The sequence below is a fragment of the Caloenas nicobarica genome, chromosome 17 (genome assembly GCF_036013445.1).
Source record: "Caloenas nicobarica isolate bCalNic1 chromosome 17, bCalNic1.hap1, whole genome shotgun sequence".
Taxonomy (NCBI): Eukaryota; Metazoa; Chordata; class Aves; order Columbiformes; family Columbidae; genus Caloenas; species Caloenas nicobarica.
In genome coordinates, this window is record NC_088261.1 from 13212874 (window position 1) to 13240693 (window position 27820).

Genomic DNA, 27820 nt, shown 5'->3' on the forward strand with positions numbered 1-27820 from the left:
GATGGTGGAAAATTAAAAACACAGAGAAAATCCTAATAATGACATGCTAAGCCTCTGCTCTGCAGCCCATGCTCTTAAGTGTCAAGAGAGGAGATATTGAAGTTTTTCATGAACAGTGCATAAAATATGACATTGCTTGTGAACATCAGAGCTCTCAAACCAGCTCCCCCAGTGTCCCCACTGCAGCAGAGCAAAGCTGGCTGCTGGGCCCCAGACGGGCAGAGGTCCTGCTCCTCACAGCACACTCGGCCAGCACGTAGCAGAGAAAGGAAATGCATTTCAGCTGGGGCGGGGTATGATGAAAAATGGAGTGCTCAGGAGTATGTCCTGATTTTAAGATGTCATTTCCTTTTTGGAAGATAGTCCCCACGGCAAGAAACAACAAATGTCCAACAGCAGCTCCATCACTCAGTTCCTTCTCCTGCCATTCTCAGACACACGGGAGCTGCAGCTCTTGCACTTCTGGCTCTTCCTGGGCATCTACCTGGCTGCCCTCCTGGGCAACGGCCTCGTCATCACCACCATAGCCTGTGACCAGCACCTCCACACCCCCATGTACTTCTTCCTGCTCAACCTCGCCCTCCTCGACCTGGGTTCCATCTCCACCATTGTCCCCAAATCTACGGCAAACTCCCTCTGGGACACCAGGGTCATCTCCTACGCAGGATGTGCTGCACAGATCTTTTTCTCTATCTTCTTGTTCATAGCAGAGTATTCTATGCTTACCATCATGTCCTACGACCGCTACGTTGCCATCTGCAAACCCCTGCACTACGGGACCCTCCTGGGCAGCAGAGCTTGTGTCCACATGGCAGCAGCTGCCTGGGCCAGTGGGTTTCTCAGTGCTCTGCTGCACACGGCCAATACATTTTCACTGCCGCTCTGCAAGGGCAATGCCCTGGACCAGTTCTTCTGTGAAATCCCCCAGATCCTCAAGCTCTCCTGCTCAGATGCCTACAGCAAAGAAGTTTTGCTTCTTGTAGTTAGTGCCTGTTTAACTTGTGGCTGTTTTGTTTTCATCGTGCTGTCCTATGTGCAGACCTTGAGGGCCGTGCTGAGGATCCCCTCTGAGCAGGGACGGCACAAAGCCTTTTCCACGTGCCTCCCTCACCTGGCCGTGGTCTCCCTGTTTGTCAGCACTGGCATTTTTGCCTACCTGAAACCCCCCTCCATCTCATCCCCTTCACTCGACCTGGTGGTGTCTGTTCTGTACTCGGTGGTGCCTCCAGCACTGAACCCCCTCATCTACAGCATGAGGAACCAGGAGCTCAAGGGTGCTGTGTGGAAACTGATGACTGGATTATTTTCTGAAGCAGTAAACTGCCCATCATCTTCTGCATAACAGATACAGTGTAAATTGTTGCAAGCCCAGCCCATTTTCTGTATTTTATGTTGCCACTTGTGGTTTTTCACTTGATAATATTGTTATCCCCTTTCCAATTCACTGTCTTCTTTGTTTACTGAGGGGCTGCGTAAATGAGGAGCTTTGCTGTATCTGTGTTTAAACAAATTAAAAGGCCTCACAGCCTCTATTTTTTACTGAGATCCTTTCACCAAGTTGTGTTTGGAGCTCCAGGGACAGTTCCCGTGCATGGGTGGAGGGGAAAAGAGTCCAGCCTGGCAGCCCTGCCAGGGAGCACCAGCGCTTGGCCTTCCAGAGCTGTTCTCGTTCCACTCCCACACTCTCCTTCTCATCCCTTGTGTTGGTGCAAGGCCTGAGTGCTCTGGCAGCCTGGTCACCGTCCTGCTGTGTGTCAGTCCTGTGAGCGCAGGCAGGGACAGGCAATGGGCACTGCTGTGACAGAGCTGGCCTCAGAACAGCCTTCCATGAAGAAAGCTGACCTCCTGAGGACACTGCCTGAAGGTTTAGGTCTTTTCCCAGAATTTCTCTGAAGAACACGTCCAAGAAAGTGGCCCACAGATTAAACACCAGAGTACAGCTGAACAGTGTGTGTGTGCAGGGCTGGACACACAGTAGTGTCCTCTCACAGCCAGGCCTCCTGCCAGAGACCTGCAGGACCAGCAGAGCAGGGTCTGGGCTGTGCCCCTGTGCACTGGACACCCTGTGGAAGCTGCCCCAGGACAATTGTCATGGACTGGCCCTCACAGCCACCATTGCCAGCCCTGGCCTCTCACCCACAGAGGGACATGGAATGAGTAGGTTAGCAGTCCATGTTTGCATTGTACAGATGAGATGTGAGCATGCACATCATGTACGTGAGGTGACATGAACGCGAGTGAGCACAAACACCATCAACTATTCCTTGGGGTTCCATGAAGGCCTGTGGCACAAAGAAGGCCTTGAGGTCACTTCATATTGGGAGGAACACCCCATGGGAAATCACCTGAATGCAGCCCTGGGATGTGCTTCCTTTAACTGAGGTCCCCGTGTCCATTCTTCATGATGTGGGACATCTCAGATGAGTGCAGAGCAGGGGGACACACCACAGGGCTGAGGTGTCTCCCGTCCCTTGGGAGTGGCAACAGGAGGCCAGAGAGACACTGTGACTCATGCCTCTGTGTGTGAAAGGGACAGACTCTGTCTGTGAGCATCCCTGGGTGCATAAGGAGTCCATGAGGCCAGCTCAGATGCGGACACCTGACAGAACCCTGACATTTCTGTGTGTGACTCCAGGAACCAACAACACAGGCCCAGTGAGACTGATCTCAGCTGCCTTGGACAAGCTCATTGCAAGTGCTGCTGTCTGCTACGTCACCCTTGCCCGTGATTCTGGATTGTGCTCTCATAAGAATCAGGGTAATTAGAAAGGTTCTGGGGTCTTAGGAAAAGGCAGACATCAAAGCCATGTTCAAGAAAGGCAAGAACAGGCATTGGGAGAATTGCAGGTTAGTCAGCCTGCCTCTGTCCCTGGGAAGGGCATTGGACACGTCCTCCTGTAGAATGCGATTTTAGCTCTTTTGAGGGTGATGCCAAGGTGGGTGGAGGCCTTGAACAACCTCCCTTGGTTCACCCGGCCTTGAGCAGGACAGTGAGACAAGATGAGTGAGACAAGGGCTCTCTTCAAGCAAGGCAAGGAAGTGAGATGGGTGTCTACAGCCTGCAGTGAAAGAGGGGCAGGTGCAGGACTGTGTAGAACACGCTTCAGTCTTGGTCAGGTCCTGGGGGCTAAGGAGGGGGATGGATGGGTGTGGTATTTTGAAGGTCAGTTGGGTCTCAGACGCTCATAATCCAGTCAGAAGCGCGTGGCTGTGAAGGGGACTGTGGGGTCATTTCTGTCTCTGGAGGTGACAGCCCAGCAGCAGGGACATGGCTGGGAAAGAACCTCAGCCTAAGTAGCCACAGGCCCTACCCAGGAAGAGGCCTTGGAGACGGGCTGTCATGTCCATCCCACCTGAGTTCATGAAGGGACAGCAGCAGGGACATGGTCGTGTCCATCAGAGAAGCTGAAAGGCCAGCAGCAGTGCTGGGATTTAGAAGATCATGGTGAGGTGACTTCTCTCTGGTCAAGTGCAAGACCACAAGAAGACTAACAGGTTGGGTTCCCTGCTTGATGGGCAGTTTCTGAAGGTGGTAAAGATTTCTCAAGTAGTGGGAAAAAGGAGCAGTGAAAAAAAAGCCACCAAGTACAGATTGGGAAGTGGATACTGGTTATCAGGAGGAAGAAATGTCACTGGAAGGGCAGTGCCGTGGTGCAAGAGGTCACCCAGAGGGAGCTGGATCAGCCCATGGTTTGTGTTCCAAAGAACAGCCAGTGAGGGTGCAGACACATCAGTGAAGGGACAGAAATGCTGGGGTGAGAGCAGATGGGGAAGGGAGATGCGTGTCTACTGCCTGCGGGAAAAGAGGGGCAGGTGTGGGACCATGTAGAACAGCCTGAGGTGGAGATGGCAAAGGGCGCTGGCAAGGCTGGAAGGCACCAGCAGAACCGAGGTCTCTGTCACCTTGGCCATGGCAGTTGTCTCTGCCACTGAGTCCAAGGAGAAGACATGTTCTCCCCATGGCACTGGGGCCTCGTTGTCTCCTTGCAGCCCCATGGGGAAGCTGGAAGTTGTTGTACCAGTGTTGTCCTTTCCTCGGCCTTGCACACCCACATCCCACGGTCCCAGCAAGAGCCCTGAGCCGTGTGTGAAGGACAGGATCCCCCTTCCCATTGCCTGGAGGTCAGGGCTTCTCCTTTCTGCTTCAGAAAGCAAACCAAGGGGTTTCTGAGCATCAGAGCCACCTGCACAGGGCCTTGGCCTACCTGTCATCACAGCCTCCAATTATCTGCTCTAACGAGTCTCTGGGGAGGCTTTGTCAGGAACAGCCCTCAGTGGGGCCCATTAATACTTCAAGGAACTTTGGGGTTTGCTTTTGCCTTTGGCTTCTCGAGAGCTTTGTTGAGTCTCTTCTCAGTAACTGAGCTTCATGAGCCTCATGTACTCCATGGGCTCACTAAAATTCTCCAAGCCCTCACAAGCCGTGTCTCTTCCATCATTTTCTTCAAGTATTGAAGAATTGTAGAGCTCATTAGAGAGGTTTCAGGGGGGTGGGTAAAGAGGACATTTTGAATGAGTACTAGGGAGAAGTGAGAGAAGAATTCTCCCATGGATACTGGTGCAGAGTGTCTCCTGAGGAAGTTGGACAGGTGGGAAAAGCAGTCCCTTGAGGCCAGACACGGGATGGACATCCTTGCTTCTCACCTTTCTAACCTCTCTGTTTCACTCATTGGCCCCCTTGGAGTTACATCACTTTTCTTTACATCAGATTCTCCACTCAAGTTTGCACCTGATTGTTACAGCTTCTCTGCATGAATTACTTCATGCTTTCCTTAGAGATCTGGATTTAAATAGGCACAAAGAGGCTTTTTTAATTGGCAAAAGCAAAAAAGATAATGAGAAAGAAAACACAACACAACATAATGAACAATAAAATATACTCTGTCGTTAGTTTCAGCCACTTCCAGTGAGGTCCATCGCCACAATTGAAGAGTTGCCTACAGGGAGTATGAGAGTGACAGCTGAAAGACAATTCAGCTTTACCTGCCTGAAGCTCAAAGCAGAGAAAGGTGACAGGCTCTGAATGAGCAAAGAGTGAGAGGAGCAAGAACCTCTGGGGAGCAATGGAAAGCGCAAATGTCCAGACAGGCTTCTGAAGAGATGACTGCAGACATGGTGGGTTGAATAAGGACAGGTAGAAACACCTGGATGTTCAGGGGGATTAAATACACAGTATCATAGGCAGAGTTCTGGAAATACAAGCACAGGGTAACTACAATATTTCTTCTCCTGCAATTCATACATATTGTAAAAATCCATATTTTGGCAGGACAGAAGTTCATGGACATTTTATTTAAAACATTGAATCATTTTAGCTGATGAGTGAGTTGTGGTTTTGTATTGTTTGTTTGTTTGTTTTTTTAAAAGAACTGAGAGCAGTTCTCATGTTTTCAGGCAGAGCTCCATGGTCTGACCATAAGCCCCCAGTGCAAACCTCCAGAGCCCTCGGTGTACCTGAGGTATCTGCCTGGGACTGGCAGTTATCACGCAAGACTGATAGAGCCCTGTCACTTCCATCATGTACATCTGGTTTTCAACACTTGTACACTTAATTAGGTAAGTTTCAAGGGTGGAGTGAAGGAGGAAGGTACAGAAAGAGCACTTAGAAGAAGTGATAGGAGAATTCTCCCATTGATACTGATGCAGAGTGTCCCCTGAGGAGGTGTGGACAGGAAGGAGCAGCAGTCTGCCTGGGGTCCATCACTGTATGGAGAACCTGCTCCTCACCTCCCCAACCCCACCATGTCTCTCTGTACTCTTGACTCTGTTAGTGGAAAATATTCATCCATATGACACATGTAAGGTTTAGATCCCTCCCAGAGATCTCCTCATCTCCCCAGTTAGCTCAGAAAGAGACAAACACACACACACAAATGGGTCTGGGATGGACTATTCTTGAGCTTGAACATCACAGAATCATAGAATATCTCGAGGTAGAAGATCCCCGTAAGGATCAATGAGTCCAGCTCCCCGCTGCTCGCACAACCACATAACACTAAACCACAAGACAAAGAGCATCGTCCAGACACTCCTTGACCTCTGACAGGCTGGGAGCCGTGACCACTTCCCTGGGGAGCCTGTTCCAGTGACCGACCACCCTCCAGTGAAGAACTTCCTCCTAATGTCCAGTCTGAACACCCCCTGATGCAGCCTCATTCCATTTCCACCTGTCCTGTTCTCACTGGGCAGCCGAGACAGGACATCGGGCCCTCACCTCTGCTGCCTCTCTGAGGAAGGTGCAGACTGTGATGGGGGCTGTCCTGCTTTTCGTTAAAACAAGACTAATTCTCTTTTGGTGAATTTTCCTTTCAGCTTAAGCTCTTCTAAGTAACTGCATATTTCTGCAGTTGGATGCATGTTTTTCAAACACAGTCTGCTCCAGAGCCGACAACGGCCAATATTGACAGTTTTACTGAGCTAACAGTAGGGCTGGTATGCAGAAAAGGCCTAGGACTAGATCTTATTGCTATAGCAGCCAACATCGCTGGTGAATCTCTTATGTCCCATAAGTGAGGGGGTTGTACTTGCAGGGAGGGGTGGACAGAACGAGTGACGTCAATTGAAAACTGAGTTGTTCCATGCCATCCACGTCATGCACAGTTTAATGCTGGGAGATCACAAGGGTCTCAGGCTCTTGGTCCATGGCTGGCATCTCAAGAGGAGCCTGCCCGTTGTCCTGCCTGCAACCCTGATCCTGGTTCCAGTCCTTGCATCCCTGAATCCAGTTCCTGTGCACTGCCGAGTCCAGTCCAGGACTTCCTGACGTCTTCGCTGCAGCCTCTGCTGTGACACCAGCCCCTGTGGCAGCATTTTGGCTACTCTGGGCAATACAATATAGGTTTTGTATATTTTGCCTTATTTGTCTCATTATTAGTATTACGAGGAAAGTTTTAATTTTTGTCTTGTTTTGTTTTATAAATCTATCCAAATTGTAAGTCTTTCTCCCTTTTCCTCCTTTTCCCTTTCCTTAGTGGGGAAGGGAGTGTGGTCAAGAGAGAACATCAGCCACACTTTATTGTTGCCACTGTGCTCGGCGCTGGTGAGGCCGCAGCTTGAATCCTGTGTTCAGTTTTGGGCCCCTCATCAGAAGAAGGACATTGAGGCACTAGAGAGAGTGCAGAGGAGGCGACAAAGCTGCTGAGGGCCAGGAGCACAAGTGTGATGAGGAGCGGCTGAGGGAAGTGGTGGGTTCAGCCTGGAGAACAGGAGGCTGAGGGGAGACCTGATCGCTGTCTACAACTGCCTGAAAGGAGGTTGGAGCATGGAGGGTGTTGGTCTCTTCTCCCAAGGAGCAAGTGAGAGGACAAGAGGAAATGGCCTCAAGTTGTGCCAGGGGAGGTTTAGACTGGAGGTCATTAGGGACATGGGTTAGTACTAGAGTTGGGTTATGTTTGGACTCCATGAACCTGATGGTCTCTTCCAACCAAAGCGATCCTATGATTCTATGGAGAGATGATCTGAAGGCAGGTCGGCAGCAGACCCTGAGGCTGTGCCGGGGGTGGGCACATCTGGCTCCTCCCAGCAGGATTTTGGAAAGTCCCTTCTCAGCTGTGAGCGCCAGGCCAAGGGCACGGGGCAGAAACAGCCCCCACCCCTGAGGGCCCTGGCCCCCAACTGGCCTCTGTCCCCAAACTACTCAAACTGCTGAACAGGCTCTGCCTCTACCTGAATGATCTTCAGTTTTAAGAAAATGCCAAACAAACGTGTACTTCTGGATGAGGATGGAGCAGGTTCAGGTCCAGGACCAGGGCTGCTGCAGGAGCAGGTGTCTCCAGCACAGACAGGCTGGGGGGACCTGTCGACCTCAGCACCCCTGGGCCCCACCATGGCCCAGTTCAGCAGCCTTGGGCCCGAGGGCTCAGCCCAGGGACAGCCCCACAACCAGGGTCAGAGCAGTTCCTGCTGCTGCCCCGAGGGTCACCAGCCCCAGTCAGCCCTGGGCCAGAGTGCAGGTGTCTGAGCTGGGCTGAGGTGGAAGGGGCTGGAAAACAGCTCATCGGGAGGAGGCGATGGGAGAAGGTGCAGCGTGTGTGTGGCAGCGGGGATGAACTGACACCCTCAGTTTGGTATCTGGATCAGTGCTGGGCTTGCACATGGACTAAGCCCCAGCTCAGAGCACAAATTGCTGTTGCCAGCCCTGGGTGCCAAGCGCTGTTGCTGCTTTCTCCTCCCTGGTGTGACTCGAGGAAACGACTGCCCTGCCTGCTCCTGCCTTGGGGTTGGGGAACTCGGGGTCAAAAGGAAAGACAGACTCGTGTGGTTATGGGATCTCTGAAGTGTCCTGAGTTTGCTTTGCTAATCACTCTGTAACGGTTCCTGAGCTATTAATTCGATTATAGGCACAGGGAGGCAAATGAGGCATGAACCAACTTTCCAGTTAAGGTTTCCTTCTTAGAAAAAAACACACTTCCATTTTCACATTGGCAACACACTGAAAGATGGACACTGAAGCAGCATCTGCCTCTTGTGAAAACAGGTAACAACGGATGGTTCCATTGATCCTTAGTTGCTTCCTGCACAGGAAAACTCTCCATTAATTTAATCTTTGGTGTACAGGCAGGGCCTTGCTGATGTTCCTGTGGAGGCAGCAAGCATGTGGATGTCAGGCTTTCTGCAGATTTGTGACTGAGTTTTCCTGTTTTCCCTAATAAGGAAAATCTTGCTGTGGACTCCTGAAGTCTCCCATAAGCTGATGGGTTCAGAGAAGGATGGGGAGCTGCAGTTAGCTCAGGGAGGACCAGTCAGCATCACAGGCAAAGCAGACTGGTACTCGACTTGGTGAACATTAATGGAATTTATTGGTAGATGAAACCGGCACCACTCCCCCGTCTTTGGGCAGATCACCGTGCACCCTGAACCGATACAGGCAGGTGTGGTCTGGGTGGCCCCAGTTGCTCAGCACTTGCAGCTGGATGTAATTCACAACCCCAGGGAGCTCGTTCTGAAACGACAAGAAGAAATGAGTCGCCTTTTCCTCTCTGGTACGTGACCACTGACAGAAGTGCCGCAGCGACGGCCTCGTTCAACAGCTTCCTTCCAGCTGCCCCGCGAGGGCTTTGGACCTGTCGTGGGCAAGATGTCCTTGTCCTGCTCTACCTCGTTGGGCCATGAGAACTAGTAAAGGAAGAAGCAGCACCCAGATGCCTCAGCAAATACGCTGGAAAGTTCTCGCCTGCTTTGGGGCACAGGCTTCCACAGTCAGAAGACCCAGTGGTGGTGTCAGGAAAACAGCTCATTGCCTTCTCTAGGAAGCCAAGGAAACAGAATGGCCTCCCTGTCACTGCTCACTGCCAGCACCAACAGAATCCTCAGGAAGCCCAGTATTTCTGGTCTTTAACTGGCAGAGCAGCAGTCGTGCATCCTACGGGATGTGGCCTCTTGTGTGCACTTGGGGTCCAGACAGTCAAGCTGATTCTAGTTTCAACTGTGGCGCTTCTAAGTGCTGAAGTTTAAACCCAAAATGAAAGAGAAGAAGAGTGGCAGTCCAGCCATGTGCCACCAGGAAGTTAAATCAGAAGAAAGGCCAGCGTGGCACACGTTCAAGGACAGGGCTGCCTGTAGCCCTTTGGCAGGGAAGCCTCTCCCCATCCAGCCGCATTTCGCCTCCTCTCCTACAGTTCTCCCCCCTCTTTGTCCCCATACCTTCAGCTGGAAGGTCTGACTGGGATTCAGCGCTGCCAGGAAGGTGAACTGTCCCAGGAATGTTCCCTGCTCGTCGTGTTCTTCCTTGAAGCCCTACAGAAGGACAGGGGTGGAGAAAACAAGAGCGTCTGGTGCACCATGGCAAGACTGAACTTCAGTCGATGAGGCACAGGCTTATTTCAGCTACGTAGTCCAAGGACCATGAGCACAAGGAAAAGATGAGAAGCTGCAGGTGGGCAGCACGGCACACTTGCCTACTCAACGAGTCCAAGCTGCCGGTCAGAAAAGGAGCAGACGCTCCCAGTGAGAGGGAGGTAACCTGAGGATCACAAATGCCACTGGCATTGGAAGCCAAGAAGGTCTAGGACCATGCACTGTCCAGCTCCTTTTCCCTATGGCTCCTGGAGTAGCCTCTTGCCCCAGAAGCTTCCTTTCGAGTGGTCCATTGAATAAAAGAGGAATACAATGGGAAGGGAGCGACTCCAAGGAGCCTGTTTGTTCTGAGAGCCAGGAGGAACCTTCAGGCCACTCCACTCTCAGAACCACCTTCAGCCCCTGCTTAGAAATGCTGTGCAACCCCCTGCCCCCCACTCCAGAGAAATCACTTACGTAGACAGCAAAGTCCTTTGGAGCTCCGGAGATACTTTCTCCATGGAACGCTGTCCCCGACACATGGTCCATGCTGACGGCTCTGGGAATCACTGGCTCAGACAGCTTGATGAAGACCTGTCCTTGACTTCCTGGGAAGGGCCAGCAGCTTCCAGGATGATTTTCTGGCTGAACAAAGAAGAAGAAACTACATTGACATGGAGAAGGTTGCCCTGGGTCTCTCCCAGAGCTCTGCAGGCACCTCTGCCATTCTCCTTCTGTGCCGTGCTGACAGTTTGCACAGCGACTGGGCAGACACAGATTGCAGGAGCAGCCTGGCCTGGTAGAAGCTCCCACCGAGAACCTGGGGCACTCTGGGACAGGAAATACTCAGCAGGGAGACACAGGAGGAGAGCAGGTCCATGCGAGAAGGAGGCAGGAGAAGAAGCTTCGAGGAGCAAAGACGGGGGGAAAGGCAACTCTGAGCAGTGTGTGTGGGTCATTCTCTGACCTCTGTTTTACTGCGTCTTGGTGCTCCTACCTCAAGAACAAGCTCAGGGGACCTCATATAATCCATCACCGGCATGGAGTACAGGAAGACTTTGGCTTTGTCATTCCGGAGAGATGGAGAAGTCCTTGAATGAATGACAGCAGCCCCTGGAAATTAAAACATGAGCAGAATCATCAGGCAGTGTTGGGAGCAATATTGCACTGTTGACTTGAAAAAGCTTCTCAGTTGTCATCCATGTCCTACAGTGGGTTCCTCTCTTTCTAACTGGAATGACCCCTCTAGAACACACAGCAGGGAGTCATGGGCCGTGGAAAAAGACAAGAACGTGAATCAGGCTTTCTGTGCTTCCCATGGGGTCTGGCCCATTACAGACTCTGTCAGTGGGGGCACTTGTAGGGCACAAGGTGACCCTTGACTTCTTGCCCTTTCTCTCCTACCCCTGGGCACGTTCCAATGCCCATCTTGTCAATCTGGACAGGAAGCGCTTTGGAACTGGTTTGTTTGTACAGTGTCATGGTACCTGCTGATTTCAGGGCGTAATCAGGCATCGGGACCTGCATTTCTTCCAGCTTCTCCAGGGCTTCATTGATGATCTCCTGAACCGCCTGGGAAGGAACACAAAGGAGAGCGCCTGTTGGAAGGAAAAGGAACGGGGCAAGCAGCTCCCCTGCAAGACCAGGCAAGGTGAACGGGGACAAGGCCCATATCAGATGGAAGGAACACTCAAATTGCCTGGAAGCCTCCCAGGTTTGCTCTGCTGTGCTTGACGGGATCAGAAAGCGGGGGCTGCTCACTCCAGTGCTCTGAATGCTGGAGCTGCGGGAAGGGGCTTTTCCCGTGGAGAGGCCCCAGGCCAGGCAGCATGGACAGACAAGGAAGCGTGGCCATGACAGCACTTGTTCCAGCAGCACCAGTCTGTTGGCTGTGACAGGGAATGGAGTAGGATACGTGCCGGAGGGAGGATAAAACCCCTGAGTAGATCCTTCTGCCTTGTGCCCTTACCCGTCCGGTAAAGCCTGGGAGCCTTCCCTGCTTCATGCCTTCATGGAGAGCCCGCTCAGCCACATCCTTTGTGCTCCAGCGCAGACTATAAAGCTGTTCCTGGAGCTTTCCGAGCTGGTCTGGCAGGGATTGGGTTTCACTCAGGTGTCCTAATTCCGCTGCAGTGCTCCAGAGCAATAAGGTGCCGAGTCGTCCCACATGGAAAACACCTGTCAGACGCACACCAGAGCTTAGAACTTGGTCTAAGGCTGGGTTGTGCCTCGGGCTGCCCTCTCCCCTTTCTGTGTCTATCCCCAGTGCCATTGTTGTCTCTCCTCTTATTGTCTTTGACAGTGGCCATCATGGCATATGGGCTCCGCAAGAGATGGACGTTCCCTGCCTTGGACTGTGCTCCCGGTCCTGCAGAAGATTTTCATCCCCCTGGGGCAGGAGAGCTCAGCCACGGCCTCTCCCTCGGCTGAAGAGAACTGGCTTAGCCCTCCTGGGGATGGCAAGTCACCCCTTCCTCACCCCCACACCCGTCCCGCTGGAGCAGGGACTGGCACAGCTCTGTCGGGGACTTTCTGCTCTCAGCTGAGCTCCTCTGGTCACAGCGGGGGAAGCGGACCAGGGCAGGATGTAGCCCCAAGTACATCCTAAAGCACCATCCTCAGGTTGGAGCTCTGCAGAGACTCACCGAGAGAGAACAGGCCGAGAAGCAGCACCAGGATTGTTGCCTTCAGTGCCTTCATCTTCCTGCAGAGCAACAAGGAGGAAAAGGCTGGTGAAGCTGGCGGTTCCCGTGCAGATCAGCAGCAGACTGGAGAGCAGCAGCAGGGACTGCAGCCCTTGAGCCTGGCGTTCCTGGCGTGTGCGTTGGCTTGGTCCTGCACCAGCTCGAGTCACTGCTGGGGTTGTCACCAGCTGCACCAGTGGGGATTTGTCATGGCAGCGATTGTTTCGTTAGGGACAAAGGGCTCAAGATTGACTCTGGACTAAGAGCAGGAGTTGCAACAAGAGCTGTGGCCACACTTCCCGTCTGTGGGGCTGGACAGGTATTCTTTGGAAATGGAAGGCACATGATGAACGCTGTTTCTCCTGCCCACCACCTGATGGGGACTTGTGCTGATCCTGTTCTCCACCCTCTCAAGAGAAGGTTCAGCCTGTGCCCCTACGGCAGGCTGTATCGGGGCCACTGCTTGGGACTCCCTCCATGCAATCCAAAATAGACCTGTCCCTCATTCTGCAGAGATCAAAGGCTTTCTGGGCCTTGCCCCTGTGGTCATGAAGAGACTGAAAGGCGGCTGCTGCCTTCCACCAGCTCCAGAGCGAGCTCTCAGGCTGCCCTCGTGTTCCTCTCCTGTCCACCCTCCACCCACACCAGCTGGTGAGGTTGAAAACACACCTGGGAAAGGGGAGGAGGATTTTTAAAACATACCCGTTCAGACTTTGAACCTTTTCCGTCTGTCTCGTGGTACCTGCTGAGGTGCAGGTAACAAGCATCTGACTCGCTCACGAGTGAGCCAAAAACTCTGCGATCTCTGTTCCTTCAAGATCGAGAGTGACAAAGGCGCAGGGAGACCCCTGCTTTTATACCCTGCTGTGCTGACCTCAGCGCTGATGCTGCTTTGTGACATCAACGGCAGTGGGTGATGTCACAATGGAAGAGGCTGCGCCGCGTTGGGAGGCAAAGTCCAACCAGATAGCAGCGGGTTTTGCAGTCCTCTCTGCAAGGGCAGAAATCCTGCACCATAGAAAGATTGGAAAGGTACAGGAACATGTTACTCTCAGAAAACAGACTCTGTCAACCACTCTTCCTCTTGCTTACTGAAGTTCAGATGGTGTGAGAAAAAAAAAAAAACACAAAAAAGCAAGATTCTTGTTCTTATTTGATGGAGCCCATTATATCAGCCACTCAACATTAAGTCCAACTCCAGTCTGAACCTCAGAATAAGAAATGTCATCTTAAAATTTCCAGGAAATGGAAGGGCTTTGAAGTGGCACGACCAGAAAACATTCATGAAAGCAGCGCCATGCAAGTCCACAGCCCTGATCACAGACCACCTGCCCCGTTACCTAAGGCAATGATGTTCTCAGCTGATTTGCAGCCACTGACATCTGGAAAACAGCACAAGGTCTCTTGTTGTTTAGCGCCGAGCACACAGGTTGACACTGGAGCTGGTAAGAAAAACATCCACAGTCAGTCTGGTTTCATTGGAGGACACCAGGACAAGTTCAGTTCACATTCACAAGGAATCACAGCAGGTCCCACCAGTCCCTGCAGACCCCGACACGGCTCCTGTGCAGGGTCCCGAGGAGCAGTGAGCGCAGAACAAGAAACCTTCCTTCAAAAGAAGGTCCCCAGCCGGCTCTTTCCCCAAGCTGCACAGAGCAGCAGCTGAGAACAACCTCTGCCACAACTACACCCGGCTCTGCCGTCTGCAGGAGGAGACCAGCTCCTAAATGATCCCCAGCCCTACAGACACAGATCTTCCCCAGGGCAGTGCTCAGCAAATACCAGAGCACAGCGACACCTGGTCATTCAGTTGAAGCTGCCGGGGAGAAGGACAGGGGACTAGAAAGAGACAAATCAGACAAGAGAGAAGATAGAGGAGCCCAGAGAGAAAGAAACACACAGGGAAAAGGCTGGAGAGATGGAGAGATCAAGACAAATAGGGACGAGGAGCCACAATGAGACAGGGAGGAAGAAAGAGGAGGGTGGAGGAGCAGGACAGAGGGACAAGGGGATGGGAAGGAGAAGAAGGAAAGTTGGGTAGAGAAAGACAGGGACAGGGAGGGGGATGTACAGATGGAGAAAAGGAAGGAGAGAGAGCAGAACATAGGGACTGAGAAAGAAAGCAAAGGTCAGATGGGGATGAAGAGACTGACAAAGGGAGAAAACCCACAGTGAGCTGGAGGAAGAGGAAAGGAGGGCTGAGAAGCAGCAAAGAGGAAGAGACAAAAAATAAAAGGCAGAGCCAGCTGGACAGGGGTCGATTGCCAGAAGCAATGGGACAGGCAGCGGGGCAAGAATAAAGACAGAAAAGATGGGGACAGGCAGCAGGACAGAGGGACAGTGAGAGGATAAAAGGGGCAGGGAACAGGATATACATGGAGAAACAATCAGCAGGAACAGAGAGAAAGATAGAAGAGAAAAAAAGAGATGAAGAGGGACATGGGACAGGGAGACAAACAGAGAAGGAAAGGGAGAAGGACAAGGATTGTCAGAGAAACACAAGGACAGGGAGCAGGACAGGGCAACACAGACAGAGGAAAAAGGGTCAGGGACGCAGCACAAAGGGAAAGACAAAGAGCAGAGACAGGCAGCAGGGCACAGATAGAGGTAAAAAGGCCTGGGCTGGGCAGCAGGGCAGAGATGGAGACCAAAAAGCAGCTTTGGGCTGCAGGACAGAGATGGAGTGAGAAATGAAAGTGACAGGGAGCAGGAGAGAGTGACAGAGAGAGTGGAAAAACTACATAGGGAGCAGGACAGCAAAACAGAGCGGGGGACACACAGGGAGAAGGGCAGAGAAACAGAGAGGGAATGAGAGGGGCAGGGAGCAGGACAGAGAGCTGGAGCAGGAAGGGAAAATGAGATGGGCAGCAGAACAAAGGGAAGGAGAGACAAAGACAGGGGCAGGGAGCAGGACAAAGGGGTGGAAGAAGAAAAATGTAGTAATGGTTCAGGACTGAGATGAAAAAACAAATTAAAAATACACCGGGACTGGGATGGAGTGACAGAGAAAGGGCAAAGGAACAGGGGGCGGGACAGCACTGAAGGAATAAACAACTGTGGTGGGCAGTGGGACAGAGAGATGGAGAGAGGAAAAACAGAGCAAGAGAGAGAGGAAAGAAGGGGCAGCAGCTGGACAGGGGGATACAGTGAGAAAAGATGGGACCGGGAACAGAACAGAAAGGAAAGAAAGAAAAGGACAAAAAGACAGCAAGAGGGAAAAAATGCACAATCAAGCAATCAGGTCAAGAAGCCGACACCGGGGGGGCAGCAGCTGGGGAGAAACCGGGGACACCAGAGACCCTGATGAAGACTCTCGAGTACCAAGGATGGATTTCAGCAAAGTTATGGCGGGGTTATGGAAATAATTTATGTTTGATGCACTAACTAAGCAGGAGAAACAAATGAATATGCAAGAGGTGTATGTAAGAAACACCAAGAAGTGCGAATCACACACACGCTCAATCAGAGGAGCAATCTTGCGAGTGTCCGGCGCTGTAACAAAAGTGCTGCTTTTACCACTTTCCAAACCGTGTTAAAGAACCTTTTTGCCAACTTTTCGGTACCATTTCCCCCCGCCCAGGAGAACAAGGCCAGAGCAGCCCACGCACACCTGAGCCAGATGCAGCAACAACATCCCCAGGGCCCCAGTTGCAGGAAAAAGGGCCCCAGGGCTGGGCCGGGGGCTGCTCAGCCTTGGGGCAGCTCCACGGGCGCCACGGCAAAGCTCAGCTTGGCCGCCCGCAGAGCCGCCGCCTCCTCAGCCTGGGCTGCGCCGCCATTGGGTGGGAGGGCTGTCAGTCTCCTCCCCTGAGGTGATCCTGGATCTGATTGGCTGCCTTAGGGGTCACTCCCCCCACAGTGCCCACCCTGCCCTGAGGTAATGTTTCCTGTGATTGGCCGGCTGGGATTTCTCATTTCCCCCCCTACCAAGTGATGGGTCAGACCACTTGTCAATCATCAGGGTGCTGCACTCCCTCCAGCTGTGATTGGTGCAGCCAGCACGGCCCGCCCCTGAACGCTGCCTAGCTCGGTCAGCTCTCGCCACCTTTCCTGCAGGCCTCAAAGCTGGATTGGCTGGTTACCTATCAATCACATGACTTGCCCCGCCTCCTCAAATGCCATTGGCTGTCCTGGGTCCCCTGACTCCCCAGAGACTTCCGGTTGGTTGTTGCCAGGCCACGAGCTCCACCCAAACATGAAACTGGGCCCTGATCAGAGGCCGTGGGTGATAAAAGACACGTTGGGACCCCGAACATGAGGATTTGGGCCCCAAGAAGGAGGCTCTGGGCACTCAAAAGGACGGGCAGATGCTGCAGGTGGCGCTTTGGGCCCTGAACACGAGGGGACCCTCTTGGTTCCCACCCGAGCTGGGTTTGGTGCCCGTGACCCCACGGAACAGACACCTGTGCTGTCCGGAGTGGCCACGGAACAGACGGAGCCCAAAGCCACAGACTCCATGAGCTCAACGGGGAGTTGTGACATTTTATGGACGTTTCACAGGGCGGCCCGTGGGCTGAGGGCAACTGTGTGTGTGTGACATCAAAGGGTGGGCAGGGGAGCGGTGGTTGGTGAGGACGTATTGGATCGTGTGGGACCTGAGCCTGACGCCCATGGGGTGGAACAAGGGCTGGAGAAAGGACCATCGTGTTGAACCCCAGCCGGTAACTGAGCCCACGCAGCCGCTCGCTCCCTCCCCGCAGCGGGACGGGGGAGAGAACCGGAAGGGTAACTGTGAGAACACTTGTGGGTTGAGTTAAAAACAGTTTAATAATTGGAATTAAAAAGAATAGACCAAAGATTTAAAAATGACATTTAAGAAATTGAAATTAAAATATGCAGTAATAAAAATTATACCTATGATAATGAAAAAGAAAATACCAAAGAGAAGGCATCATAGAATCATAGAATGTCCTGAGTTGGAAGAGACACACAAGGATCACCGGTTCCAACTCCTGTCCCTGCCCAGGACACCCCACAGTTCACACTGTGTGTCTGAGGACGTTGTCCAGTCTCTTCTTGAACACTGTCAGGTTGGGGCCGTGACACCTCCCTGGGGAGCCTGTTCCAGTGTCCAGCACCTCTGGGTGAAGAACCTTTTCCTCATGTCCAACTGACCCTCCCCTGGCACATCCTCCTGACATTCCCTCGGGTTCTGTCACTGGTCACTAAGGAGAAGAGTTCGGTTCCTGCCCCTCCAGCTCCTCTTGTGAGGAAGACGTAGACTGCCAAGAGATCTCAGTCTCCTCCAGGCTGAACAAACCCAGGGACTTCAGCTGCTCCTCATATGCCGTCCCCTCCAAACCCTTCCCTGACTTCGTAGCCTCTTCTGGACACTCTCCAGTAGCTTTATCTCCTTTTGATCCTGTGTCCCCAGCCCTGCACACAGTGAATGCTCCAGGTGAGGCCGCCCCAGCGCAGAGCAGAGCGGGACAATCCCCTCCCTGCCCGGCTGGCCGTGCTGTGCTGGATGCACCAGGACACGGGTCCCTCTTGGCTCCAGGGACACTGGTGGCTCATGTTCAACTTGCCATTGACCAGAACCCCCAGATCCCTCTCCGCAGAGCTGCTCTCCAGCATCTCATCCCCCAGTCTGTCTTTAGAGCCAGGGTTGCCGTGTCCCAGGTGCAAAATGGTACCCCCGGAATATCGGACAGCATTTGTGCTTACTTGGGTTCATCTCGCCTCATGTACATGACATCCATTCTCACATCTCATTTGTACAATGCAAACATGGACTTCAGACCTACTCATTCAGTGTCTTTCCATGGAGGGAGAAAGAACCTCTCTGAGCTGGGGTGAGAGGCCAGTGCTGGAGATGGAGGTTGTGAGGGATTGGTCCATGATGATTGGGGCAGATTGCATTGGGGGTCCAGTGCACAGGGGCACAGCCCAGACCCTGCTCTGCTGGTCCTGCAGGTCTCTGGCAGGAGGCCTGGCTGTGAGAGGACACTGCTGTGTGCCCAGCCCTGCACACACAGACTGTTCAGCTGTGCCCTGGTGTTTTGATCTTCAGGCCACTTTCCCAGAATTTCCTTGAGAAAAAGTTTGAATGAAGACCTAGGCCTTTCACCTTTCTCGTGGAAAGGGTGTTCTGAGGCCAGCTCGGTCACAGCAGTGCCCATTGCCTGTCCCTGCCTGCGTTCACAGGACTCACACACAGCAGGACGGTGACCAGGCTGCCAGAGCACTCAGGCCTTGCACCAACACAAGGGATGAGAAGGAGAGTGTGGGAGTGGAACGAGAACAGCTCTGGAAGGCCAAGCGCTGGTGCTCCCTGGCAGGGCTGCCATGCTGGACTCTTTTCCCCTCCACCCATGCACAGGAACTGTCCCTGCAGCTCCAAACACAACTTGGTGAAAGGATCTCAGTAAAAAATAGAGGCTGTGAGGCCTTTTAATTTGTTTAAACACAGATACAGCAAAGCTGCTCATTTACACAGCCCCTCAGTAAACAAAGACGACAGTGAATTGGAAAGGGGATAACAATATTACCAAGTGAAAAAACACAAGCGGCAACATAAAATACAGAAAATGGGCTGGGCCTGCAACAATTTACACTGTAACTGTTATGCAGAAGATGATGGGCAGTTTACTGCTTCAGAAAATAATCCAGTCATCAGTTTCCACACAGCACCCTTGAGCTCCTGGTTCCTCATGCTGTAGATGAGGGGGTTCACTGCTGGAGGCACCAAAGAGTACAGAACAGACACCACCAGATCCAGTGATGGGGAGGAGATGGAGGGGGGCTTCAGGTGGGCAAATATGACAGTGCTGACAAACAGGGAGACCACGGCCAGGTGAGGGAGGCACGTGGAAAAGGCTTTGTGCCGTCCCTGCTCAGAGGGGATCCTCAGCACGGCCCTGAAGATCTGCACATAGGACAGCACAATGAAAATGAAACAGACAGAAATTAAACAGGCACTAAAGACAATAAGCCCAGCTTCCCTGAGGTAGGTGTCTGAGCAGGAGAGCTTGAGGATCCTGGGGATTTCACAGAAGAACTGGTCCAGGGCATTGCCCTTGCATAGTGGCAGTGAAAATGTATTGGCCGTGTGCAGCAGAGCAGCCCTTCTATGTTAGCAGAACCAGGACAGTCCCCACCGTTCCCTGACTGCACTTCAGCAGAGCTGGGCTGACTTAACGAGAGACCATGGGCAGAGGCCCTGCTTTTGGTTGCACATTTGGCCAGCACCAAGCAGGGCTCCAGCCACAGTGCTGAAGAAAGTTCTCCTAGAAAAAGAAAAGGGTGTCTATGTGTAACAGGGGAGGGTCTATGGGAGTTGGTTTGATTTTTGTCAGAGGACTTTTCCCTGGCTTCTCACTGTCTTTTTTTTTTTCTCATCACACTGCCCCACGCTTAGGAAAAGCAACTGTCCAATGGCAGCTCCATCACCCAGTTCCACCTCCTGCCATTCGCAGACACACGGGAGCTGCAGCTCTTGCACTTCTGGCTCTTCCTGGGCATCTACCTGGCTGCCCTCCTGGGCAACGGCCTCATCATCACCACCGTAGCCTGTGACCAGCACCTCCACACCCCCACGTACTTCTTCCTGCTCAACCTCGCCCTCCTCGACCTGGGCTCCATCTCCACCACTGTCCCCAAGTCCATGGCCAACTCTCTGTGGGACACCAGGGCCATCTCCTACACAGGATGTGTTGCACAGCTATTTTTGTTTGTCTTTTCCATTTCAACAGAGTATTTTCTTCTCACGGTCATGGCCTATGACCGCCATGTTGCCATCTGCAAACCCCTGCACTACGGGACCCTCCTGGGCAGCAGAGCTTGTGTCCACATGGCAGCAGCTGCCTGGGCCACTGGGTTTCTCAATGCCCTGTTGCAAACGGCCAATACATTTTCACTGCCACTGTGCAAGGGCAATGTCCTGGACCAGTTCTTCTGTGAAATCCCCAGGATCCTCAAGCTCTCCTGCTCAGACACCTACCTCAGGGAAGCTGGGCTTATTGTCTTTAGTGCCTGTTTAATTTCTGTCTGTTTCATTTTCATTGTGCTGTCCTATGTGCAGATCTTCAGGGCCGTGCTGAGGATCCCCTCTGAGCAGGGACGGCACAAAGCCTTTTCCACGTGCCTCCCTCACCTGGCCGTGGTCTCCCTGTTTGTCAGCACTGTCATATTTGCCCACCTGAAGCCCCCCTCCATCTCCTCCCCATCACTGGATCTGGTGGTGTCTGTTCTGTACTCTTTGGTGCCTCCAGCAGTGAACCCCCTCATCTACAGCATGAGGAACCAGGAGCTCAAGGGTGCTGTGTGGAAACTGATGACTGGATTATTTTCTGAAGCAGTAAACTGCCCATCATCTTCTGCATAACAGTTACAGTGTAAATTGTTGCAAGCCCAGCCCATTTTCTGTATTTTATGTTGCCGCTTGTGTTTTTTCACTTGGTAATATTGTTATCCCCTTTCCAATTCACTGTCTTCTTTGTTTACTGAGGGGCTGCGTAAATGAGGAGCTTTGCTGTATCTGTGTTTAAACAAATTAAAAGGCCTCACAGCCTCTATTTTTTACTGAGATCCTTTCACCAAGTTGTGTTTGGAGCTCCAGGGACAGTTCCCGTGCATGGGTGGAGGGGAAAAGAGTCCAGCCTGGCAGCCCTGCCAGGGAGCACCAGCGCTTGGCCTTCCAGAGCTGTTCTCGTTCCACTCCCACACTCTCCTTCTCATCCCTTGTGTTGGTGCAAGGCCTGAGTGCTCTGGCAGCCTGGTCACCGTCCTGCTGTGTGTCAGTCCTGTGAGCGCAGGCAGGGACAGGCAATGGGCACTGCTGTGACAGAGCTGGCCTCAGAACAGCCTTCCATGAAGAAAGCTGACCTCCTGAGGACACTGCCTGAAGGTTTAGGTCTTTTCCCAGAATTTCTCTGAAGAACACGCCCAAGAAAGTGGCCCACAGATTAAACACCAGAGTACAGCTGAACAGTGTTTGTGTGCAGGGCTGGGCACACAGTAGTGTCCTCTCACAGCCAGGCCTCCTGCCAGAGACCTGCAGGACCAGCAGAGCAGGGTCTGGGCTGTGCCCCTGTGCACTGGACACCCTGTGGAAGCTGCCCCAGGACAATTGTCATGGACTGGCCCTCACAGCCACCATTGCCAGCCCTGGCCTCTCACCCACAGAGGGACATGGAATGAGTAGGTTAGCAGTCCATGTTTGCATTGTACAGATGAGATGTGAGCATGCACATCATGTACGTGAGGTGACATGAACGCGAGTGAGCACAAACACCATCAACTATTCCTTGGGGTTCCATGAAGGCCTGTGGCACAAAGAAGGCCTTGAGGTCACTTCATATTGGGAGGAACACCCCATGGGAAATCACCTGAATGCAGCCCTGGGATGTGCTTCCTTTAACTGAGGTCCCCGTGTCCATTCCTCATGATGTGGGACATCTCAGATGAGTGCAGAGCAGGGGGACACACCACAGGGCTGAGGTGTCTCCCGTCCCTTGGGAGTGGCAACAGGAGGCCAGAGAGACACTGTGACTCATGCCTCTGTGTGTGAAAGGGACAGACTCTGTCTGTGAGCATCCCTGGGTGCATAAGGAGTCCATGAGGCCAGCTCAGATGCGGACACCTGACAGAACCCTGACATTTCTGTGTGTGACTCCAGGAACCAACAACACAGGCCCAGTGAGACTGATCTCAGCTGCCTTGGACAAGCTCATTGCAAGTGCTGCTGTCTGCTACGTCACCCTTGCCCGTGATTCTGGATTGTGCTCTCATAAGAATCAGGGTAATTAGAAAGGTTCTGGGGTCTTAGGAAAAGGCAGACATCAAAGCCATGTTCAAGAAAGGCAAGAACAGGCATTGGGAGAATTGCAGGTTAGTCAGCCTGCCTCTGTCCCTGGGAAGGGCATTGGACACGTCCTCCTGTAGAATGCGATTTTAGCTCTTTTGAGGGTGATGCCAAGGTGGGTGGAGGCCTTGAACAACCTCCACCGGTTCACCTGGCCTTGAGCAGGACAGTGAGACAAGATGAGTGAGACAGGGCTCTCTTCAAGCAAGGCAAGGAAGCGAGATGGGTGTCTACAGCCTGCAGGGAAAGAGGGGCAGGTGCAGGACTGTGTAGAACACGCTTCAGTCTTGGTCAGGTCCTGGGGGCTAAGGAGGGGGATGGATGGGTGTGGTATTTTGAAGGTCAGTTGGGTCTCAGACGCTCATAATCCAGTCAGAAGCACGTGGCTGTGAAGGGGACTGTGGGGTCATTTCTGTCTCTGGAGGTGACAGCCCAGCAGCAGGGACATGGCTGGGAAAGAACCTCAGCCTAAGTAGCCACAGGCCCTACCCAGGAAGAGGCCTTGGAGACGGGCTGTCATGTCCATCCCACCTGAGTTCATGAAGGGACAGCAGCAGGGACATGGTCGTGTCCATCAGAGAAGCTGAAAGGCCAGCAGCAGTGCTGGGATTTAGAAGATCATGGTGAGGTGACTTCTCTCTGGTCAAGTGCAAGACCACAAGAAGACTAACAGGTTGGGTTCCCTGCTTGATGGGCAGTTTCTGAAGGTGGTAAAGATTTCTCAAGTAGTGGGAAAAAGGAGCAGTGAAAAAAAAGCCACCAAGTACAGATTGGGAAATGGATACTGGTTATCAGGAGGAAGAAATGTCACTGGAAGGGCAGTGCCGTGGTGCAAGAGGTCACCCAGAGGGAGCTGGATCAGCCCATGGTTTGTGTTCCAAAGAACAGCCAGTGAGGGTGCAGACACATCAGTGAAGGGACAGAAATGCTGGGGTGAGAGCAGATGGGGAAGGGAGATGCGTGTCTACTGCCTGCGGGAAAAGAGGGGCAGGTGTGGGACCATGTAGAACAGCCTGAGGTGGAGATGGCAAAGGGCGCTGGCAAGGCTGGAAGGCACCAGCAGAACCGAGGTCTCTGTCACCTTGGCCATGGCAGTTGTCTCTGCCACTGAGTCCAAGGAGAAGACATGTTCTCCCCATGGCACTGGGGCCTCGTTTTCTCCTTGCAGCCCCATGGGGAAGCTGGAAGTTGTTGTACCAGTGTTGTCCTTCCCTCGGCCTTGCACACCCACATCCCACGGTCCCAGGAAGAGCCCTGAGCCGTGTGTGAAGGACAGGATCCCCCTTCCCATTGCCTGGAGGTCAGGGCTTCTCCTTTCTGCTTCAGAAAGCAAACCAAGGGGTTTCTGAGCATCAGAGCCACCTGCACAGGGCCTTGGCCTACCTGTCATCACAGCCTCCAATTATCTGCTCTAACGAGTCTCTGGGGAGGCTTTGTCAGGAACAGCCCTCAGTGGGGCCCATTAATACTTCAAGGAACTTTGGGGTTTGCTTTTGCCTTTGGCTTCTTGAGAGCTTTGTTGAGTCTCTTCTCAGTAACTGAGCTTCATGAGCCTCATGTACTCCATGGGCTCACTAAAATTCTCCAAGCCCTCACAAGCCGTGTCTCTTCCATCATTTTCTTCAAGTATTGAAGAATTGTAGAGCTCATTAGAGAGGTTTCAGGGGGGTGGGTAAAGAGGACATTTTGAATGAGTACTAGGGAGAAGTGAGAGAAGAATTCTCCCATGGATACTGGTGCAGAGTGTCTCCTGAGGAAGTTGGACAGGTGGGAAAAGCAGTCCCTTGAGGCCAGACACGGGATGGACATCCTTGCTTCTCACCTTTCTAACCTCTCTGTTTCACTCATTGGCCCCCTGGGAGTTACATCACTTTTCTTTACATCAGATTCTCCACTCAAGTTTGCACCTGATTGTTACAACTTCTCTGCATGAATTACTTCATGCTTTCCTTAGAGATCTGGATTTAAATAGGCACAAAGAGGCTTTTTTTAATTGGCAAAAGCAAAAAAGATAATGAGAAAGAAAACACAACACAACATAATGAACAATAAAATATACTCTGTCGTTAGTTTCAGCCACTTCCAGTGAGGTCCATCGCCACAATTGAAGAGTTGCCTACAGGGAGTATGAGAGTGACAGCTGAAAGACAATTCAGCTTTACCTGCCTGAAGCTCAAAGCAGAGAAAGGTGACAGGCTCTGAATGAGCAAAGAGTGAGAGGAGCAAGAACCTCTGGGGAGCAATGGAAAGTGCAAATGTCCAGACAGGCTTCTGAAGAGATGACTGCAGACATGGTGGGTTGAATAAGGACAGGTAGAAACACCTGGATGTTCAGGGGGATTAAATACACAGTATCATAGGCAGAGTTCTGGAAATACAAGCACAGGGTAACTACAATATTTCTTCTCCTGCAATTCATACATATTGTAAAAATCCATATTTTGGCAGGACAGAAGTTCATGGACATTTTATTTAAAACATTGAATCATTTTAGCTGATGAGTGAGTTGTGGTTTTGTATTGTTTGTTTGTTTGTTTTTTTAAAAGAACTGAGAGCAGTTCTCATGTTTTCAGGCAGAGCTCCATGGTCTGACCATAAGCCCCCAGTGCAAACCTCCAGAGCCCTCGGTGTACCTGAGGTATCTGCCTGGGACTGGCAGTTATCACGCAAGACTGATAGAGCCCTGTCACTTCCATCATGTACATCTGGTTTTCAACACTTGTACACTTAATTAGGTAAGTTTCAAGGGTGGAGTGAAGGAGGAAGGTACAGAAAGAGCACTTAGAAGAAGTGATAGGAGAATTCTCCCATTGATACTGATGCAGAGTGTCCCCTGAAGAGGTGTGGACAGGAAGGAGCAGCAGTCTGCCTGGGGTCCATCACTGTATGGAGAACCTGCTCCTCACCTCCCCAACCCCACCATGTCTCTCTGTACTCTTGACTGTGTTAGTGGAAAATATTCATCCATATGACACATGTAAGGTTTAGATCCCTCCCAGAGATCTCCTCATCTCCCCAGTTAGCTCAGAAAGAGACAAACACACACACACAAATGGGTCTGGGATGGACTATTCCTGAGCTTGAACATCACAGAATCATAGAATATCTCGAGGTAGAAGATCCCCGTAAGGATCAATGAGTCCAGCTCCCCGCTGCTCGCACAACCACATAACACTAAACCACAAGACAAAGAGCATCGTCCAGACACTCCTTGACCTCTGACAGGCTGGGAGCCGTGACCACTTCCCTGGGGAGCCTGTTCCAGTGACCGACCACCCTCCAGTGAAGAACTTCCTCCTAATGTCCAGTCTGAACACCCCCTGATGCAGCCTCATTCCATTTCCACCTGTCCTGTTCTCACTGGGCAGCCGAGACAGGACATCGGGCCCTCACCTCTGCTGCCTCTCTGAGGAAGGTGCAGACTGTGATGGGGGCTGTCCTGCTTTTCGTTAAAACAAGACTAATTCTCTTTTGGTGAATTTTCCTTTCAGCTTAAGCTCTTCTAAGTAACTGCATATTTCTGCAGTTGGATGCATGTTTTTCAAACACAGTCTGCTCCAGAGCCGACAACGGCCAATATTGACAGTTTTACTGAGCTAACAGTAGGGCTGGTATGCAGAAAAGGCCTAGGACTAGATCTTATTGCTATAGCAGCCAACATCGCTGGTGAATCTCTTATGTCCCATAAGTGAGGGGGTTGTACTTGCAGGGAGGGGTGGACAGAACGAGTGACGCCAATTGAAAACTGAGTTGTTCCATGCCATCCACGTCATGCACAGTTTAATGCTGGGAGATCACAAGGGTCTCAGGCTCTTGGTCCATGGCTGGCATCTCAAGAGGAGCCTGCCCGTTGTCCTGCCTGCAACCCTGATCCTGGTTCCAGTCCTTGCATCCCTGAATCCAGTTCCTGTGCACTGCCGAGTCCAGTCCAGGACTTCCTGACGTCTTCGCTGCAGCCTCTGCTGTGACACCAGCCCCTGTGGCAGCATTTTGGCTACTCTGGGCAATACAATATAGGTTTTGTATATTTTGCCTTATTTGTCTCATTATTAGTATTACGAGGAAAGTTTTAATTTTTGTCTTGTTTTGTTTTATAAATCTATCCAAATTGTAAGTCTTTCTCCCTTTTCCTCCTTTTCCCTTTCCTTAGTGGGGAAGGGAGTGTGGTCAAGAGAGAACATCAGCCACACTTTATTGTTGCCACTGTGCTCGGCGCTGGTGAGGCCGCAGCTTGAATCCTGTGTTCAGTTTTGGGCCCCTCATCAGAAGAAGGACATTGAGGCACTAGAGAGAGTGCAGAGGAAGCGACAAAGCTGCTGATGGGCCGGAGCACAAGTGTGATGAGGAGCGGCTGAGGGAAGTGGTGGGTTCAGCCTGGAGAACAGGAGGCTGAGGGGAGACCTGATCGCTGTCTACAACTGCCTGAAAGGAGGTTGGAGCATGGAGGGTGTTGGTCTCTTCTCCCAAGGAGCAAGTGAGAGGACAAGAGGAAATGGCCTCAAGTTGTGCCAGGGGAGGTTTAGACTGGAGGTCATTAGGGACATGGGTTAGTACTAGAGTTGGGTTATGTTTGGACTCCATGAACCTGATGGTCTCTTCCAACCAAAGCGATCCTATGATTCTATGGAGAGATGATCTGAAGGCAGGTCGGCAGCAGACCCTGAGGCTGTGCCGGGGGTGGGCACATCTGGCTCCTCCCAGCAGGATTTTGGAAAGTCCCTTCCCAGCTGTGAGCGCCAGGCCAAGGGCACGGGGCAGAAACAGCCCCCACCCCTGAGGGCCCTGGCCCCCAACTGGCCTCTGTCCCCAAACTACTCAAACTGCTGAACAGGCTCTGCCTCTACCTGAATGATCTTCAGTTTTAAGAAAATGCCAAACAAACGTGTACTTCTGGATGAGGATGGAGCAGGTTCAGGTCCAGGACCAGGGCTGCTGCAGGAGCAGGTGTCTCCAGCACAGACAGGCTGGGGGGACCTGTCGACCTCAGCACCCCTGGGCCCCACCATGGCCCAGTTCAGCAGCCCTGGGCCCGAGGGCTCAGCCCAGGGACAGCCCCACAACCAGGGTCAGAGCAGTTCCTGCTGCTGCCCCGAGGGTCACCAGCCCCAGTCAGCCCTGGGCCAGAGTGCAGGTGTCTGAGCTGGGCTGAGGTGGAAGGGGCTGGAAAACAGCTCATCGGGAGGAGGCGATGGGAGAAGGTGCAGCGTGTGTGTGGCAGCGGGGATGAACTGACACCCTCAGTTTGGTATCTGGATCAGTGCTGGGCTTGCACATGGACTAAGCCCCAGCTCAGAGCACAAATTGCTGTTGCCAGCCCTGGGTGCCAAGCGCTGTTGCTGCTCTCTCCTCCCTGGTGTGACTCGAGGAAACGACTGCCCTGCCTGCTCCTGCCTTGGGGTTGGGGAACTCGGGGTCAAAAGGAAAGACAGACTCGTGTGGTTATGTGATCTCTGAAGTGTCCTGAGTTTGCTTTGCTAATCACTCTGTAACGGTTCCTGAGCTATTAATTCGATTATAGGCACAGGGAGGCAAATGAGGCATGAACCAACTTTCCAGT

The 27820-nt window shown here is 52.3% G+C and overlaps 1 protein-coding gene across 1 annotated transcript in view; it reads left to right on the plus strand.

Annotated features, from left to right (window-relative positions):
- Positions 1-385: 385 nt before the first annotated feature.
- Positions 386-27820, plus strand: part of LOC135995538 (olfactory receptor 14C36-like) — a 69793-nt gene continuing 42358 nt past the window's right edge. The window contains exons 1-2 of the mRNA XM_065646915.1: positions 386-1279; positions 6237-6269. Of these exons, the coding sequence (XP_065502987.1) occupies positions 386-1279; positions 6237-6269 (927 nt within the window). The remainder of the gene's footprint in view (positions 1280-6236; positions 6270-27820) is intronic.